This window comes from Akebia trifoliata, chromosome 12 (assembly GCF_017979445.1).
Source record: "Akebia trifoliata isolate Shusen 1 chromosome 12, ASM1797944v1, whole genome shotgun sequence".
NCBI classification, from domain to species: Eukaryota; Viridiplantae; Streptophyta; class Magnoliopsida; order Ranunculales; family Lardizabalaceae; genus Akebia; species Akebia trifoliata.
This window is the reverse complement of record NC_141386.1, coordinates 1,037,815-1,059,095: the sequence shown is the minus strand read 5'-3', so window position 1 is coordinate 1,059,095 and position 21,281 is coordinate 1,037,815. Positions and strand designations below refer to the sequence as shown.

Sequence of the window (21,281 nt, the reverse complement as noted above, 5' to 3'; positions counted from 1 at the left end):
CAAGGATTTTGAAAGGTCCGAAAATCTAGGTGCCAATTTTAAGGAACTTCGAAAAGTCGCTGATTTTTGGCGATATGGCTGTAGCCTTAAGAATACATAATCACCTACCTCAAAAGTGACTACGCGACGATGCAGGTCCGCCTGTGCCTTCATGCGCATTTGTGCTTCCATCAAATTTTGTCGTAGCTCGCAAAGTATTTCTACTCTTATGCGCAGCAAGTCATCTACAGCTTGAACTTTGTTATGCCTGGAATGTAAGATATCATAGAGGGAGGAGGAACCCCGTAAACTGCTTCGAAAGGAGACAATTTGGTAGAGGAATGGACGGTTGTATTGTATCCATATTCTACCCAAGAGAGCCACTCCATCCACCTTTTGGGCTGGTCGTAAGTGAAGCATCGTAGATATTTCTCAAGGGTGCGATTCACCACCTTGGTTTGGCCGTCGGTTTGTAGGTGATAACTGGAACTGAAACATAGTGACGTGCCATGCAAGTTGAACAAAGATTGCCAAAAAGTACTAATGAAAATTGTCTCGGTCGCTGACGATTGAAAGAGGCATACCATGCAATCGCATAACATTATTGATAAAGCATTTAGCTACTGATGTTGTGTAAAGGTGCTTTAATGGCACAAAATATGCATACTTCAAGAGACGATCAACAACAACCATGATCACGTTGTGGCCCTATGATATCGGCAATCCTTCGACAAAGTCCATGGATATTTCCGTCCAAACTTGCTGCGAAATTTGTTGGGGTTGAAGCAATCCGGCTAGACGAAGGGTCTCATTTTTACATCGTTGACACACCTCTCAATTTCGAATGAATTTCTTAACAGAGGGCGGATGCCAGGCCAAACAAAACTAGCAGAAATTCGACTGAGAGTCTTCAGGTAACCGAAATGGCCAGCGACTGGAGAAGAATGGCCATCGGCCAAAACAGCTGGTAACAGTGACGAGGTGGGACTCAAGTGAATTTATATAAATCACATTACTATTGAGGAATTTCCTGAAGAAGATTCTATGTCGTCAGATGAAGAACTCAAAAATACTCCATCAATCTTTGAAGAAGGCAGGCAAGCCACTGTCGACGACTTGAAAGAAATAAATCTTGGGATAATTGAAGATCCACGACCTACATTTGTTAACACTCTTTTAAATCAGCATGAAGAATCCGAATACTTCAAGTTGCTAAAAGAAAACAAAGATGTATTTGCTTGGACTTACAAAAAAATGCTAGGACTTGACCCGAAGATCGCTTTTCATCAACTTGCAGTCAAACACGAAGTTCGTCTAATAAAACAGGCGCAACGTCGTTTTCAACTAGAGTTGGTACCACAAATTAAGACAGAAGTCAACAAATTGATAGAAACTAGTTTCATCCGAGAAATAAAGTATCCAACCTGAATTTCCAACATAGTTCTGGTAAGAATGAAGAATTGACAGATTCGAGTGTGTATAGATTTTCGCGACTTGAATAATGAGTAAAAATGTTAAAGTGAGGGCATTTTTAAAATCCAAATTTTAATGTTAAACCACTTTTACTTCGTCTTTTATCATTATAATGGTAAAGAAATTTAAGTATCATTATGAAATTGGAGTCAATTTATTCATAAAAAGATAGAGTTTATTTTATTTTCTACTTTTTATTTTTGCATGAAGCAATTCCAGGGCCCCTTACAAAAAACAAGGTAAATAGCACGTGAAAAGCTACTTTGAGAATCAAAATAACACGAGAAGCAAAGACCAACCTCATTCCAAACGCTACCTAAATTGAAATACTGCCTACTAGAAAAAGTCAATACAAGCTTACCATTGGAAAATTTTAAAAAGGTCAGTTGGAGGCCGGCCTGTATTATTGGTTTTATATATATATATATATATATATATATATATATATATATATATATATATATATATATATATATATATATATATATATATATAAAATATTATAAGAAAAATTACTTAACAGAGACAAAGTGGGAGGGATTTCTTTCTGACTATTCCCTAACTTTTAAGTGGTAGGCCATTCTTCCATTTAGTAAACTTTGTATATCTAAATGGTCTCACCCGCATCTCTCTTTTTAATATTTTTAGAGTGCCCAATCTATCATTTTCTCATCTTTTCACATACTTAAAATTCTCAACAGCGATTGCAATAATTTTCAACATTTTTTTATCCTGAATGAAAAATGGAGAATAATATACTTATGATATTGAATTTTTTTTAGATTGATTTCAATAATTTAGAACCAAAAATTACAAAGTAGTTGGGATTCAAAATTTTATATATAGAAGTTAGCAATCCAGGCTGGCCTCCTATTGACCATTTTTTATTGAATAATGATGAATGCACGCGGTCTTGGTACGCAATTGATGTGGCAAGGGCAAAGAACCACACATCTTTTTCCTATGTATCTCAATGAAAATGATCTATGGTAACATACAACAAGGGTACTTTTGATATTTCAAGATTTTATTGTTCAAACAAGGTGGTCAAAGGAACTTTTTTCATAACAAGACAATCCAATGGCCTAGTAAGTATCCTTTTTAAGAAAAATATTATTTTCTAACAAATAATAATTAAATAAATTTTCCTACCATAATTGACCACAAACAGAAACTTTTCTCATAAGTCCCAAATCCAAGCACTATTTACAGATTTTCCCTTAAAGTTAGAACCACTCTTGCAAAATCGTAATTTTTAAACTTAATTAAGATAAATAATCTTTTAACATAATTTTAGTAAGACACTCTTACAAAATTGGAGATAATACGATACCCCTCCCTCAACAAAATGTAAGCCACCTTGACCAAAAGTCAGCATCATTGTCTTGTAAAGAGATAACGACATATTTAAAAATATAAAATGGTCACAAGGGTCAAGTACCTTACTTTGAATCTCAACAAATTAAGAATAAAGAGGTAATTGACTCTTGAGAACACGGAAAGAAAATTGCCTTGGAGAATGTCATAATCCATAAAAATACCTTATCGAAAGTTTGCATTAAAGAATTCAAAGAAGGGTAAACAAGAATGGTAATGAGGGTGATTAAAAAGGGTTAAGACGTTAAAAACACCTCAAAGAAAAGAGTCGTGATAATCAGATTCCCCCATGTGGCAAACTCAAAATACTCTCATGATGTGACATGTGTTAGATTCACAGAATTTTTTATCTCGGGATACATGCCTGCACATCCTCTTAAATATGTGCAATTATGCATCCCGAGGCAAAAAGAATTATGATACTGGCGCATGCCAGAGTATTTTAAGTATGCCACTTGGGAATGGGTTCAGAAAGTCATTACTCTAATGGAACTTTGTAGCACATGGGATTGAGATTTCCAAGAATAGTTGAAAACCTCTAGTCCTTCACGTGGGCAAGGATCAGTGTAAAATGCTCTGGTCTATGCCCTTGGGCACGGCCATAGTCTATTTTAGGTTTTTATTGGGCTTGCACCTTATGCTCTTAAAGGGTTTTGGTGCAATCTTTATCTAGTAGGATTTTTGGGCTCTCACGCTTAGTACAGAAAAAGCGGTGTGTCTGCAACATGAAAATTGAATTTTCACAGTCGAAGTCAACGGAAATGATATACAAAAAAAAAAAAAAAGAAATTTAGGTACTCCAAATAATGTTATGAAGGGAGATGGGCTGAAGGACCATTTATATATAAGAAGGGTACAGAATGGACTAATATAGTATTAGATAAAAACAGATTTTTATATTTTTACTTCACTGAAATGAAGTTGACTCCAGTGTTGTTAAATAGCATATGCGATCATATACAACTTGCATATGTTGTGTGTATATCCGAAATCGCATATTGGTCAACAATTTTTTGTTTTTTGAAAAATCAGAAAAAAAAAAATCAAAATAAATCACAATATATTATGTAAGACTCGTAAACATATATATAATATAAAAGATCAACAAAATTTTATAAAATTCAAATAAAAAATCTCAAATCTTTATTAAAACTGTAAGTTAAAAATTAAAAATTACAAATTATAGTCTTTAATATTGATAATTTGTATCATATTCCACATAATCATCCGTAATCCATCGGGGAACAACATAGTCATTAGGTGACTCATCCATGTCATTTGTTCATGGATGAGTCAAATAGTTTAAAATTATATATATATATTATTAGAAGATGGATTAGTAGATGTTCAGTTACAAAATCTCTCTCTCTCTCTCTCTCTCTCTCTCTCTCTCTCTCTTTTTATGTTTTTCGCGTTTAGATAACAGGCATTTAAATCATAAAATGGGAAGTTGAAAGCAGTATGATCAAATGAAAATTAGAAAGATAAATGAATTATGCACTCTAATTGAGGCCAATAAATCTCTTTCAGAGATAGACAACTTCACAATCAAATGATCTGCGCCATCGATTTAAATTTATAACCTCTTAAAAAATAGTGTTCAGAGTTACTTCCAGAAATTTTCGCTTACCATTAAGGTTAATAATCTTCTTGCCATTGACGTCTGATTAGGATTCACGGTATACATAATTGCATCTCCCCATATATATAAAAAAGTGTATCCCGAGGGAACCATGTATACCGACGAGTATAGATCAATGGTAACCATACTTGTCATGTTAGGTAGTCGATTGAGTTTGCCACGTGGGATAATCAGATTATCACGACTCAACTTTTATAGTGGAAGCAAATCTATATCTATCCAGTCGTGTTGGGGTGACAAAAACTCGTGGTGGTGCGCATGTAAACGTAGATGCTTTTTTGCAAGATACAAATAAAAAGCATCTACCGTTATGTGCACACCAGCACATCATTTTTGTTATGTCTCCATTTGTATCATTCCAGCATTTTCCATATCTATAATATAAGAGTAAGAAATGTTGGGTCACAAATTGAACAGAAATGGAGACATTTCTTCTTACGCCTTGAATTATGATCCAAAGTTAAGTATAATATTTAAATCAATTGTTTAAAAATCATGGTTGGTGATTATTTTTTTTCTCAGAACATGAGGCCAGTTGGGCCTTACCCAGAAAGACCTTGGCCAGAACATTGGTTTGCTACAATTTTAAATAGGGAAAATTACTTAAAGGACCCCGGTGGAGGGGTTTCTTTCTTAATAGTCCCTAACTTTTGTGCCGTAGTTTGATAGTCCATGCGGTATTTGGTAAACCTTCTATCTTTTAGTTCATCTCACACTATAATATTTTCAAAATACTCCAACTATCATTTTTCTCATCTTCTTCACATACTTAGATTTTCCATCGGTGATTGCAATCATTTCCTACATTTGTTGATCGAGAATGATATATTTCTGATTTTAAAATTTTAGATATATTTTTGAAATTATTTTAATGATTTATAATAAAAGAAAATGAATAAGACGTAAACTCGACACTGTAAATGTGATCCAAATTTTTTTTTTCTTTTTCATTTTTTCCGACTATGATACTAGATAGATCTTCTCGAAATACTTGAAATGCATATATTACAATTGTGAAATAGGAAATCAATTTAAGGTTACATTGAAATCTTTAAAAAAAATTAGAATCTTAATTTTGTTCTTTATTTTTTGTTATAAACCATTGAAATAAATTGAAAATTATATCTAGATGTTCAACATATATTAGAAATATATCATCTATATTGATCCCAATCCCCATTGGAAAACTTAAGTATATTAAGAAGGTGAGAAAATGGTAGTTAGTGTATTTTAATAGTATTATAATGTGAGATGAGGTTGGAGGATCATTAATAAAAGAGTCGGTCTATTTGCACACACCGAAACGACTCATTGCACCCACTTAAGTGACTTTTGTTAAAGGTAAATTACCTTTTTACCCATTTCGTTTTGGTTTATTGCACACACCACCACCTATCGAACAAAAACCCACTTTCTTTTTCTTCCTTCCTCCTTCCTTCCTGCCTCCTCGTCTTCTTCTTCTTCTTCTTCATATTCATTCCTTCAGAGTTTTGTGAGCTGTTGAATCAAATTTATTAGGTTTTAGATTTTTTTTTTTTTTTAATTATCTTATTTCTTTTACTTTTTTGCATTTAATCATTTATGAAGATGAAAAAACTACTATTAAAATCTCAAAACGCAATTTTGAATTGAAGAATTCGAAGATTTTAAAATAGTTCGATTTTAGCAAATTCAATAGGTATCTACTGAATATTGCCAAATAGACATTTTAAGTACTTATTGACAAAACTGTCTACCCACTATTGTAAAATCGATTCGATAGGTACCTATCAAACATAACTTTCTCTTGTGAACGACTTTGACTTGATTGAAAGTGCTAGGGTAAGGAAAACAAGATCAAATCTTAAAATTTTTCAAGATATAAAGAAGAAAAAGAACAAATGTGTGTGTGTGTGTGTGTGTGTGTGTGTGTGTGTGTGTGTGTGAGAGAGAGAGAGAAGAAAAAGAAATGAAGAAATGGTAAAATACCTTTAGGTATATATAATAAGCAATGGAGGTTAAAATAAATTTATATAAGGTTAAAATAGATTTAAAGTGTATGCAAAGGGATGTTTTAAAGTTAAGGTGGGTATCGCAAATAAGTGGGTGAAATGAGCCATTTTGGGTGTGTGCAAATCCTCCCGTCAAGGTCCTTTATGTAATTTTTCCTATTAAATATTGATTTTAACATACCCCCACATGTTTTGATCAATATTTTAGATACATCCCTGTATTTTCAAACAAATTAACATATCTCCTTGCCTCCATCTTTAAAGAAAATCCTTGTTTCTTATTCACAAAGCACCCCCTTAATTTTCATTTTTGTGATACTTAAACTAATTAATCTAACATCTTCAAATCCTTAATTTTTCTAATAAAAAATCTTCTTCTTTCATGTCCCCAAAATTCTTATCTTGATTTTGGAAATGGAGATGAGGGTATTTAGGTTATTTTTATTAATTTATCTTATAAGAGGTAGGTGTACATTCATAAATTTGGAGAACTGCTATTGCCACACCAATTCCTCTATGAATCACCCAAAAAATTGCACATAGTTGATGTGGCGTTAGTAAGAATGGTTTGGCAATAACAACTCACTAAATTTGGAAATAGACGGGTATATCTAATATTTCAAAAAAAAGCGTTGATTTTTTAACTCAACTTCAAAAACTCACTGACCTGGCATGGGCAAATAATCATAGATTATGTCCTTTGAGATACACAACTAACCTGACCGACTTGACATCTGCAGTTATGTATCCCGAGCAAAAGAATCTACGGTCTTTTGTGCATGACACGTCGATGAGTTTTGAGTCCAGCTTTCAAGTTGAGTTAAAAAAATCATTAGTTTTTTATAAAATCAAGACGGGCAGTCTCTAAATCGTAAGTTTCTTAACCAAAGTTTATGTCCAAGTCTTTCAGCCGAGAGATTGCTTGCTCACAGCCCAACACCTATTTGACATGTGGCGTTGATGATACACTCGAAATTTCTCTCTCCTAAGTGCACACTCACTACCTAGAAATCTTAATTTTTAGATTTCAAATCTTAAAAAGAATTGTAAGAACCACATGGATTATCATATTGGCAATCGAACACCACAACCATCTAGATTTAATAAAAAAAAACTCATGGTAAAAAAATAGAAAAAACAATAAACAAAGTTTTTCGAGCTTTTGCTATGGACGGCTATCAAGCAGTCAAATTTAAACTTAAAATACAATGGTGAAAAATAACTTTTTTGTTTTCTGAAATTCATAGAATTTCATAATTGTAGATGTATTGGATCATGTTTTTGAATGCCACAAAATGATTTTATCAGGAAATTTCATTTTTTTTTTACTATGTTCAGGGTAGAGAAAAATTATTCTATCATTGCTTATATCACGGCACAGTCAAAACGGTAAATTTGCTGGCAGCGTTGTGAGCTAGCAATCACTCTGTAAGTTGTAACCCAAGCAGATCACATTCACATGCGCTTCATCTAGCTTTGTTATTCGGAGATTTTTTTGCTGAAACAAACCCTACGCCTCACCCTTTCTCACAGTATTTTTCCTTACTAACTCCCTCTCTCTCTCTCTCTCTCTCTCTCTCTGAGAAGAGAGGAAGATCAACAATGGAGATCTTGATTAGTAAAATTGTTCCTCTCGCCGGTTATCTTATCCCTGAAAAAAGACGTTTTCAATACCTTATGAAGAAAGCGGAAGATTTGGAAAGGAGTAGAGATGAAGTAGAACAATTGGTCCAAATAGCTCGGAGGAAAGGAGATACTATCAATCCAGTAGTTGAAGCGTGGGTAAGAAAGGTCTACGAATTTCGATATGAGGTCTTAGTATTGATTGAGAGATCCAAAATGATCAATGGCTGGTTCAAACGATGGAACTCATCCCGAACTCTGCGTAGAGAAGCAAAGAAGTTGATTGCCATCGTCCATGAGTTCCTAGATGAACGGCGATCCTTCAGTTCTATATCGTATCCTGCACTTCCTACCAACAACATTCAATCCTTTATGTCCAGCACTAGATATTTCCAGGAGTTTGAATCCGGTAAACATGTTTGGAATCAAATCAGCGAGGCATTGAAGGATGAGAAGATCAACATAATCGGGGTATATGGGATGGCAGGAGTAGGCAAGACCACCTTGATGAAACAAGTAGAAACACTAGTGCGGCGAGAACATCTTTTTGATGAGGTTTTGATGGTGACCGTATCCCACAATCCAGTATTGAAAAACATTCAAGACAAAATCGCTGAAAGACTCGGGATGAGATTTGAAGAGGAGAGCGAACGGATGAGAGCACGAAAGCTATGGATGAGATTGAAGCAGGAGAATCGGGTCCTTATAATCTTGGATGATCTATGGGAGAGCCTGGATTTAGCTGATGTGGGAATTCCTTACGGAGATTACCACAAGGGTTGCAAAGTTGTGATCACCACGAGAAACCTAAATCTATGTAGTCACATGGATGCAAATGCAACAATTGAAATTAATGTACTATCGAAAAAAGATTCATGGAATCTGTTTCGACAAGTTGTGGGTGATACCGTGGAGTCTCCTGCCTTGCTCAAATTCGCTACTGAGGTTGTTAAGCAATGTGGAGGTTTGCCCTTAGCAATTGTGACAGTTGGAAGGGCGTTGCGAAATAAGGACCAAATTGTGTGGGTGGATGCAGCTCGACAACTGAGACAATCCACGTTCCATGATATGAAAAATGCCAACTCCAAAATCAGGTTGAGCTACGATTACTTGGTAAGGGAAGAAACCAAAAGATGCTTCTTGTTTTGTTGTCTTTTCCCTAGAGACTTCAAATTTACCGAGGATGAATTATTGTTGTATGTGATGGGAGATGAACTGCTTCGAGATGAAGCCACCTTAGAGGAAGCAAGGAATAGATTGCATGGGATGCTGGACATCCTTGTATCTTCATGCTTGTTATTAAAGGAAGAGGAGGATGGAAAAGTAATGATGCACGAAGTTGTTCGGAGTGCAGCGATATCAATTGCACAAGAAGAAATCAACGGATTTATTGTAAAAGCCGACGTGGGTTTGAGACGCTGGCCAGATGCAGAAAATTTAAGGAGATTCATGCACATGTCTCTTATCAAAAACAAAATCAGTAAGTTCCCTAATCAACCTGAATATCCACGACTCTTGACCTTGTCATTGTCACGGAGTTTTTCTTTTGAGAGACTGCCTGATGGGTTCTTTGAAAGGATGACATCCCTTGTCACTCTAGATCTAAAAAGGACAGATATTTCATCACTACCACCATCACTCTCGTGCCTTGTGAACCTTCGAACACTTCTTCTAGATCATACTTCACTAAGTGATATATCTCTAGTTACAGAACTGAAGGAACTCGAAATACTCTCTCTAAGCGACAATAAGATAGAAAGATTGCCGACAGAAATGGGGAAGTTGACCAATCTAAAGTTGTTAGATTTGTCAAAAAACCGCCTTCTTAAAACTATCCCACTAAAAGTGTTTTCGAGCTTCTCTTGCTTAGAAGAATTATATATGATGGGAAGTTTTGATGCGTGGGAGATTGACGGAATAGGAGATGGATGCAAAGCTAGCTTAACCGAGTTGGCATCCTTAAAATACTTGACTATTCTAGACATAGACATAAGTGATGTCAGATGTTTGTCCAAAGATATCTCCATAAATTTGGGAAACTTGACAAAGTTTCGTATATGCGGGAGTGGGAGAGGAAGCGAATGGAAGCCTAAATTCCCGAGGGCAATGAGACTAAATATCACATCAGCTCCACTTTCAAATTGGGTTAAACTGTTATTGAATCAAACAGAAGAGCTTGATCTTTACGATTGCCCGCGTCTCCAGAATATTGTCCAACTTGATAGAGGAAGATTTAACATCTTGAAGTTTCTTCGCATAAGACAATGTATTGGAACAAGATATCTTATGAGTGTGGTTGAGGAGCCTTCGGAAGCTGCTTTTAGTAACTTGGAGGTATTAGACATTCAGAGCATGAATAATTTAGAGGCAATTCATTTTGGACCACTCCCAAATGGATTCCTTGAGAAGCTAAAACTGTTATCTTTGTGTGATTGTAACAAAATCACCAATGTTTTATCTTCCGATTTGTTGGCAAGGATGCAAAATTTGGAAAAATTGGAGGTAAAGATGTGTGATGAGATGAAAGAGGTATTTGACTCAGAGGAGCTTGAGGAAGGTCATGCTACAATCCCCAACTTAAAAGAGCTATATTTACGTGATCTACCGAAACTGACAACCATATGGAAGGGAATGTGGAAAATAATACAATCAGAGGAAAATGAAGAAGAGGGTGAAATTACCGAAGAGGAGGTCCTTGAGACAACAGCTACTTCATCAATCAGATTAAGGGAGATTAAATATTACTATGTCTCTAGCAATTTTCCATCATCTCCAATCTTCCCAAATCTAAAAGTGCTGGAAATCTCAAGTTGTCATACCCTAAAGCACCTCTTCCCAATAGAACTAGTTCGAGACTTGTTCCAGCTACAAGTACTTAAAATTAAAAATTGCGAGGAGATGGAGGAGATAATTTTAGGCGGTGAAGAATATGAAGAGGACAAGAGGGTACTCCCTCAATTGAAGAGCCTGGAACTAGTCTATCTACCAAAGCTCTCCAATGTGCACCAAAGAGGTTTACTTTTTGATTGGCGTTCCTTGGAAGAACTATGCGTGGAGGAGTGTCCAAATTTGAGCAGGCTCCCTTTAGGCTACTGGAGTGCACCCAGACTAAGAAAGATTGAAGGAGTTAATGTTGAATCATTTGATTGGGAAGACCCAAGGGTCAGGGAACGCCTTCGACCCCTCTTCAACCAGGTAATTCTTTTGGCTTAACCCTTCTGTTTTGCCTTTAAATTTCATAAAACTAGATTTACATCTTTTTCTAATATAAATCTGAAATTAATATCTTTTCCCGTTCCGATTGCCTGTTAACAGTGACATTTTCCATAGTTGTTCCCTCTATCCTCGCGGTTGCCATCGCCGTCACACTTTCTTTGCACTCACTATCGCCAGCATCCTCACAGAAATGAGAGATCCTTCTTACACCCATTTGACCAAAAATGCTATTCAGGTTTGAGTTCATCTTTTTGTTTTTAAATTTGGTGGAGATTTGTAGGTTTTTTGTTTTTTATCCATCATACTTTCCATGCCTCACCGCAAAAATCAGGTTGAGATTGCAAGGAAGTCCATGAACAAGACCATGACGATTCTTATCAAGCATGGGGAGCTCACTCTAGAGGGTATCAAGATTTTCTATGTCAATGTCAATAAGGAAGAGTGGAAGCTGTCGACACTATATATGTGATCTCGATGGGCCTTTGGCCATCACTCAAGAGCATCATCTTACGCAAAGTCGACATAAATACTCATTATACACGAATTGATCAGGTCTGGGTCCTCTCAAATGCTTTACAAGTATTCTTCGTTCATGTGGGGGCAATCAAGAGTCAAAAAAAAACCGTTGTAAGGGCAACTAAGAGTGGAAAAAAAAATTGTGGGGGCAACAGTGGCAGATTTTTTTATCCACCACTAAAATCTGTTGCAATAATTCTTGTAATTTGCCTTTTAGTAATCAAAAATTATGTTTTCATCAATCATTAACTTTGATCCATAAACTCAACCAGATAACTACATTCCACCGAATTGGACGCAGTAAGTTGGCTTGGAGGAAGGGTGTTGTAATCAACTTTGTGACACATGAAGGCGTTTATGACATCCAAAGGTTTTATAATGTGGGGATCGATGAGTTAGTTGCCATCTAATGTAGCAGATCTTCTCTTGTATTGGAGAGCTTTGGGTCAATTGAGTCACGTCAGCACGATCTATAAATTTTATCTGTTACTAAAATTCTCTTTTATAGATTTGATTTGATCGGTTTAAAAGGCATCCTCGGTCACTGTCGCTTGATGGCAGCATTCCTACCTTCATAGATTAATTGATCTCTATTTTTAAAATCCATAAATTATGTGTGATCTGTGATTCATTTCTTGATGGCGGCACTCCTACTTTCATGATTTGTGATTGTGTATGATCTATGGTTAATCTTGATTTAAACTTGTCATTAGCGATAGATATTTTTTATCAATGATCATGATTTGTGATCATATCTATTAAAATATTTTTTTAGTATCCTTTTATTGATGGGGATGCAAAAAGGAGTTTAAAATATAATATATGCCCTCCGAAGACCTCAAAATAAAACCAAAATCCAATCTTGATCTTTGGGCCGTAACCTTAAAATAAAACAAAATGATGTGCTCAAACCAAAAACCAATTGATTCTTCTTCCTAAACTGTTGATATTCAAAATACTTAATTTATATTATATACAAAATCTTGATTTTTCTATCAAAATTCCTCTTCAATCACTCGAAAATATTATCTTTATCTTGGGATCTCATATTTGAAGAATATAAAAAAGAGCTGTGCTGGAGTGACCTCAAGTTGGAACTTCATATCGCACTTCATGACGTGAAAGTGGGTAGGAATCATAGATTCTTTTCATTGAGATACAAGTGAAAAAGCATCTATGATTCCTATCCACTTTCACATCATGAGGTGTTGTATGAGGTTCTAGCTTGAGGTCACTTCAACATTATTCTATAAAAAATCTTGAAAATGAAGGTGAGGGTATTTAGGTTATTTTCTCAGAATCTATTATCATAAATTTGAAAGATAGAGGGATATCTATGATTTCAAAATAGATGAAAATTGCATAATTAAATAGTGGTAAAATTATCAAAGTCAAAAGTCAAAGTCAGAGCACAATCCAAGAGATTTGATGGTTTTGAATTTGACAGAATCAAATTATGAATCTATCATGTCATACAATTTTGCCCATAACTTTTAACTCACTTATCGAAATAAGGCGAGATCAAAGAATTAGAAAATTAATTCTGAAGAGAACAAATTTGTATATTACAAAGAAAAATTAATTTGGACTTTGAATTTGTTAAAAACATGTAACAATTCCAAGACTTCAAATTTGTCACGTTTCACTATTTTGAAAATAACTTTTGGCGTGGTTATCAAAATAGGACAAGGTCAGTAGGGGTTAGAACTCTAATTGAAAAGGGAAGATAATTCTATTTCACGTGGAAGATCTAATTCAAACAAAAAAGGGCGAAAACGTGTTTTGCCAAGATAACCCTAATTTTTTTTCTATAAAAAAGATAATAACTCTCTAAGTTTTTGGGGATCTCTCCTAACTTTTTCTTATATATTTATCTCTCTTGTCCTAATTTCTTCTTCTTCTCTTTTTTATAGCTTTTAGTTATTATTTTTTACAAATTGGAAGACAAATATTTATTTAAGATTTATTTTAGAGATCAATAAAAGATAAGTTATTTTTCATCTTTTATTTGTTGAGTTTTTAGAATAAATCTTAGCTAACTTCTCAATCCAAGGAGATTGATGAAACTAAGACGTTTAATTAATTTCAATTTTTTTTTACTTTTAAAGTTCTTGCATATTTTTTAAAGTTCTTAATAGATTTCTCTTCAACAAACCTTGTTTCTAAATTCGATTATTTATTTCTCCTTATCTCTCATTCTCGAGTATGATCCATTACTATTGGGGGGAACCCATTATATCAAATGCTCATTGTAATGAAGGATCATTGGGCGATAAAACTTTTGAAGAAATGAAATTTAACTAATTCTTAGATTTATAAAAAAAAAACTAAGGATTTTTATTATTAAACTTCTCAAATCAAAAATCTTTATCGATTTCTTGATTTGAGTTATCCAAAAAAAATTTGAAAAAAAAAAATGATTTAAATTAATTATTCTTGGTGGATTCACTTTCCTTGTATTTTTTTCTAATTCAAAGTTTTTTTAGTTAATTTAGTTATTTTAAAAAAAAAAATTAGTTTTTCTTCAAAATCACACCATTTTCCTTTAATTTTTTAAAATTTGAAATATTAGTCCCCCAATCCACAATAGAACAACCCTACTTTTCAATCTAAGGTAGGTTGTTAATTTTAATTTTATATTTTATTATTATCATTTTAAGAGATATCTTACACGACGAAAAAGTACCTTAAGACCAAGGTAGAAAGTGTTGAGTGGGGATAAAATAAGGTCATTAAGGTAAAAAAAATTTGTGGCCCAAAAGCAAGAGGGGTTAGTGAGATGAGAGGTAGAATGGTGAAAAGTCAAAAATGAGAGTCTTGTCAAAATTACCTTAAATTAAAGAAAAAGTGTCCGATGACGTAAAGTATGGTTAAAGTGGTAAAAGGCCTTATGATCCCAAAAGATTAAAAAAAAAAAAAAAAAAAAGGGTTAGTGGGATGAAATGTAAAATGATTCTCACAATAGTTCTGTAGTATTTGTAGGTGAGGTTAAGAGAGGGAAAAAATTTGTGTACGTAAGTGAGGTATAGATAGGCCAAATTTTGGCATGTTTTATATGTGAGGTACAGACATGGTATTTTTAGCCCAATTAGAAAGGCTTGTGGGCCTTAAGTCTCATTTTGATAGAGCCTTTGAGCCCTTTTGTGTAAGATCTTCGGGTCAAATTCTCTTCCGTAACATTTCTTGAATTCTCAAGCTCAATCCAAACAAAAAGGGGTGTCTACATTACCTTTTCATCAAGAAAAAGTTGATATGTAAGCTAGTTCCAGGCAATGAACATGATACAAGTAGAGTAAAAGAACTTGAAAAAAAATATATTTCAATGGCTCTGAGATGTAAGCATCAAGCGTTAGGGGTTGGGTTTAGGGTTTCAACTAAGAGAGAGAGAGAGAGAGAGAGTTGTGGTTAGAATTTTGATTGAGAGTGAGAGTTAGAGTTAGGGTTAAGGTTCAGAGAGAGAAAGAGATACCTTTAGAGAGAGTATATCTAGAGCCTTCGTCTGAAAGCAACAATCAACAAATCATCTGAGAGCATCAACAGTCGAGTTTAAGCTTGAGCATAATCTTCGCATGAGAGGGTATCTTGGTTCTCCAAGAGAAAAGGAGATCAAGAATATGATGAGAGGAAGACAAGAGATTGAGAGAGATACGTGAGAAATGGTTTCATTGGTTCAAGTGAGATGGAGAAGACACAATCTATTTTTACGTGAATAAAGAGACTAGAAAGAGTTGAAGTAGAGGGGCTTAGTTTTAATTTCTAGGGATCAATTTTATTTCACAATTTTTAAACGTAAAAATGCTTTCCAGTTGGTTTATTAAATCCGAGCCATTCAATCTTGCTTCCAATAATTTAGGTGCAAAGCTTGACACAGTTTAGGGCCTCCGATCCGATTCCCATATAAATCAGGATGGGTAAATCAAAATAGTCCCCGTCCCAAATCCAAGTCAATTTTTATTTTAATACCAAAATCGTTTAAAGAGAGTGTTCGCCCACAATCCATCACCGTTTTGACATGTAGCACTAACGACAGAAGCGATAATAGAAGAATTTTTCTCTGTTGTCCATAGTAAAAAAATTGAAATTTCCTAATAAGATCACTTTGTGGCATTCAAAAACATTAGCCAATATAACTTTGTTGTAAAGGATTAAATTTTATGAATTTCAACCCAAAAAAATTTTAATTATTTTTTACCATTGTATTTTAATTTTAAATTTGAGTGTTCGATGGCCATCCATTTTCAACACCATTATCACGCTCAAAAAATCTTTTTTTTTCATTTTTTTACCATGAGTGTTTCCATGAAAGTTAGAAGGTAGTGGTGTTCGATTTCCAATATGATAATCCATTTGGATCCCACAATTCTTTTTAAGATTTGAAATCTAAAAATTAAGCTTTCTAGGCAGTGGATGTGGGAAGTGGATCCTCAATAGCACACGGTTCTTGTACCACACTTTAACGATTGAGAAAGCACTACATCAATGATAAAAATTAGATCTCACACTTAAAATCTTTAGTAGTTCATTGGCCGTTCATTTTAAAAGATATTGATCTGCATCAAAACACTTATTTTTTTACTATTTAAAAAAAAAAAAAATTAGATCTAAGTCATGATCACAAGGTTGATATGTTAACTTTTTTTTTAAATGGCGTTGAAGACATGCTACAAGAGCTCTGTGCTACAAAGGGTCTACTTCCGTTTGCGGACAGGAGAGAGAAATTTCTCTCTTATTACTTACGTCATCAGCACCACATGTCAAATAGTTGTTGGGTTGTGAGCAAACAATCAATCATTTAAAGGTGTGAAAATCGAAACCTATATAAGGGGACAAAATTGCCGTCATCCAATGCTTTGAGGACTCCACCTCTCTTTTGTAACCCTAACACAGTATTTTGTTGTGTGGAGATTCCTATGACCAAAACAAACTCTACGCCTCAGCTTTTTCTCACAGTTTTCCTTAACCATCTCTCTCTCTCTGTCTGAAACAAAAGCTTCATATTATTCACCCTTATATTTGAACTTTGAAAAGAAAAATAAATAAATAAATAAAGATATTTTTTAGATTTGGGAGTTTCGTCAACATCCGATAACCGTCCATTTTCAGAAGCTTGGATCAAACCCAAAACAATTGTTTTGAAAAAAAAAAAAATTTGGATCCGAGTTTTTCCATGAAATCTAGAGTGTTGTGGTGTTGGATTGCCAATGTAATGATGCATTTGGCTTAGTAAAATTTAAAAACTAAGAAAGTGTTTTTCCATATCTCCACCATCATTTCAAAAGATGAATTACCTATATATTACCCCCAATTCTTATAATAAATACATAGTGTAGATTCTCTCCTCATAACATTTGTTCTCTCCCAAAAAATGGACGAAGCCAAAAAAAATAAGTTTTTTTTTTTTTTTTTTGAATTTTAGTTTTACCATGAAAACTAGAGGGTTGTGGTGCTGCATTTCTAATGTGGCCATGTGGATCCAATGATGGTTATGTGACAGAGAATCGATGTGGAGAGAAGAGAAGATATAATGGGTATTGACTTAAAGAACCGAATGCATTACAAATATTCAATCTTTTAAAATGATATGCGTCACACTCCAAGGTTTGTAGATTAATGAACTCATTAAAGTAAGGTCCGCTTGGAGTTGTCAAAACTCCAATGGAGTCCTATAATAAAACTACTATAGATAAATAATCGTGATATAGCCTTCCAAACCCTGTGTTTTACAAACGGACAAAATCTTAAGGGCCCTCACCTTCAACCTCTATTCAACTTTTGAAAATAAAAAATAATATAACCCCCCCCCCCCTCTCTCCCTTCCTCCCCAACTTTATCAATACAAGAGATATTCTTGTGTTTTTCGAATTGACAACATGCCTCCCTTGTAGGGCCATTGAACAATTTTTTTTTTATAAAAACTTCAGCGATCCCCCCTCCCCTTTTGATTGATTTCAAAGATAACCATGTGTTATTGAATCTCAAGTCTTGTAAAAACGTTGAAAATTTTAAAAATAATATTTTTGAGTTTGTTGTCAAAATCCATCATCTTCAACTCCCCATTATTCTTGAGATTTTAATGTTGAGGAAAATAAAATTTTGAGAGAAAAGATGAAAATGATATCATATTCAATGATTAATTAATATTTTTTATTAATATGTCGTCTGCAAATTTAATCAACTAATCCCTTATTTTGAGAATTTTACGAGTTTTCTCAACAATTTTGCTTCAGACCAATCATCTTTACGTGAGTGCTCGAAAATAATCATCACAATGTGAAAAAAAGTCAAAATTTGACGGCCTTGGGCCATCAAATTTCATAAAATTCAACAAACCAAGAGGTCGAATTGGCGTCGAATTTTTCATTGTCAAATTTTTTTTTCAACGAGCCGAAACTATCAAATTAATGAAGGATGGGAGAAATTCAACAGCTCTAAGCCGTCAAATCTGGAAACATCAAGAATTTTGACAGTCCTAGACCGTCAATATTCACTTTCTAAAATTCTTAAGTCTCGGCCTGTCAATTTTTTTTGCCGAATTTTCTAGTTTTCACGTAATGCATTGTTTTACCTTCTGAGTTATTCGTAAGGATGCAGAATTTTGCAAAATTGGAGGTAGAGACATGTGATAGTTAAAAGAGGTATTTGACCTAGAGGATCTTGAGGAATGTAGCTTTGATCCCCAATTTAAAAGAGTTATATATGCGCAATCTACCCTAACTAACAACCATATGGAAGGGAATGTGGAATATAATACAGTCAGAGGAAGAGGAAGAAGACGATGAAATTATAGTAGAGGGGGTCCTCGAGACTACAACTGCTTCATCCACCAGACAGGCAGTCGAGATCTTACTTTGTGTCTTATTCTTTTCCATCAACTCCGATCTTCCAAAATCTGTAAGTGCTAGAAATCTCGAATTGTCACACATTAAAGCACCTCTTCCCAATAAAACTAGTTCGAGGTTTGTTACAACTACAATTTTGCGAGGAGATGGAGGAGATATAATTGTAGGTGAGGAGGGTGAAGAGTATGAGGAGGACAAGATGGTACTCCCCGAGTTGAAGACTCTAGAACTCGTCTATCTCCCAAAGCTCCTCAATGTTCACCACAGTGGTTTACCTTTGTATTGGCCTTCCATGGAAGAATTGTGAGTGGAGTGTCCAAATTTGAGAAGGCTCCCTTTAGGCCCCTTGAGTGTGCCGAAACTAAGAAAGATAGAAGGAGATAATGGTTCGATTGTGAAGACCAAAGTATTAAGGCACGCCTACAGCCCCTCTTCGAACAGGTAATTCTTATGTCTTAACCCTTGTGTTTGGCCTTTAAATTTAGTTGCCCTCCTTGCATTTACTATTGCAGTCTTCCTCGCTGAAATGGTAGGTCCTCATTACACCCATTTGACCCAAAAACGCTATTCAAGATTTATGATATTTTCTAACTTCTCCCCATGAAAGTTCAAGTTGGTGTTTTCTACACCAGGAGCTCTTGAGATCACAAGCAAGTCTATTACAAGCTCGTGATGATTCTTGTGGAGCGTGAGGAGCACTTACTCTAGGGTATCAAGCTTTTCTATGTCAATGTGGGTTAGGAAGAGTGGAAGCTATAGACCCTACGCGATCTCTACAAGACCTTAGCTTTCACACGAAGTGTCATCTTTGTAAACACTCAATACGTCTGAGTGTCATCATGCACGAATTCAAGTCTGAGTTCTCTTCTTTTTTTTTTTTTTTTTTTTTTTTTTTGATAACGAAGGGTATCCGGGCCAGTTTGCACGCACCAGACTAGTCCCTACGCTCCGCACTCAGGCTATACCCCACTACGTGGAGCGGTGCATGGCCACCAAGGTTTTTTATGGGTAGTGGGATTTGAACTTGAGACCATAGAAAGAGCAGATTCCTTGGCCCCAAGTTACTACCATTCAGCCACCCCCATGGTGGTTAAGTCTGAGTTCTCTTGAGTTCTCAATTAGTATCCCTAGTCATTATTTAAAAGATTAATGCAGGAGTGACCTCAGTGGGGACACCTTAATGTGGTGGCATGTGCATGCCCGTGGATGGATTTTCTTTGAGATACGAGTAAAACTCATCTATGGACATATATGCGCCACCACGTCAAAGTGCTCCGGCTGAGGTCACTCCAGCACAACTCTAACACAATGATAAGCCTGAATCACGTTCTCATGAGAATTAGGTTAAAGATTAGATTTGGCTTAGACTTAGATCAGATCAATTAAAATATACTTCTAACAAGATTATTTTCATTATTTTCTAATATAAATCCTATTAGGAATATTATAATTTGGGATATAATAATCAAAATTTTATTTATTTATTTATCAGGGGTTTACTATGATCTGCCAACTCGATTAGAGAAGTACCTTGGTTGAATTGGGTTGGTTAGGAAGGAAAAGTGTCTTAATCAACTTCGCGACACTCAGCAACAACGATGCGGTGATCAAGGAGTTGCTTTCTAATGTACTGAGTGTCGTCTAGAGGGCTTGGCAACATTGGCAAGAAGTCTCAACTTTCAAAAAAATTGTGATATTGGACACGGTAGCCTATTGTTTCTCAGCTATCTCTATGTATCTCTTCTTTGCTATTGATTTTTCAAAAAATCACAGATTTAATTGTCAATTTTTTTGAATAAATCACATTTTTTTTGGCATCTTTTTAAGTGTTTTTTTCTCATTTAAAATATAGAAAACATATTTTTTATTTTTTTTATTTACTCCCAATGTTATTGACTTCTGCCAATTTTTTCAGAAACTTTCTCTTGTCGAATTATTCCTGACACCCGGCCTTGTCACCCGGTTTTACAAAGCATCAAAAATGAACTCATGGGAAGCTGAGAAACCATAAAATGTATCGTAAGAGCCAAAATGTATATTTTACGCATGTTTCTTTTACAAAATACAAAAATCAATTTCACACATACCTTCGATTTCAACCCTTCTTCTTCCTCCTCACCCTCTTTCCGACATTCGTGATGGTCAATCAACTCTTGTCGATCACCAATCAATGATTTCTTTCCAAGTAAGAAATGTAGACTTTCTTTCATATGCCTTGGAGTTATGATCCCAAGTTGTATATAAATATTAATTATTCAGTGTAGATAATGAAAATTTAAACTAGACACTAAAAAAAAGTTGAATTAGACAATAAAAAGTGGTGAACTTGACACTAAATTTGATTCAGATTTTTTTCATTTTTATTTTATTTATCAACTTCGATACTAGATAGATATATCTATTCGAAATACTCAACTTGCATATATTATAATTGTAAAACAGAGACCCGAACCAAAACTTACAATAAAATCTTCAAAAAAATTAGAATTCTAACTTCATTTGTCATTTTTCTATTATAAATTGTCAAAAAATTAAAAAAATAAAAATACATTCAAATGCTCAAAATTAGGAGTATATCAATCTACATTCATCATTCACGATTAAAAATGTTGGAAATGATTGCAA

At 34.6% G+C, this 21,281-nt stretch overlaps 1 protein-coding gene across 1 annotated transcript; it reads left to right on the top strand.

The window, feature by feature from the left end:
* Positions 1 to 7,958: 7,958 nt before the first annotated feature.
* Positions 7,959 to 12,422, top strand: LOC147388479 (putative disease resistance protein At4g27220). The gene is made up of 4 exons (XM_086419626.1): positions 7,959 to 11,280; positions 11,401 to 11,536; positions 11,633 to 11,853; positions 12,090 to 12,422. Exons 1-2 carry the CDS (start codon positions 8,065 to 8,067, stop codon positions 11,401 to 11,403), a joined length of 3,219 nt encoding a protein of 1,072 aa, XP_086275752.1. The 5' UTR covers positions 7,959 to 8,064; the 3' UTR covers positions 11,404 to 11,536; positions 11,633 to 11,853; positions 12,090 to 12,422.
* Positions 12,423 to 21,281: the final 8,859 nt, after the last annotated feature.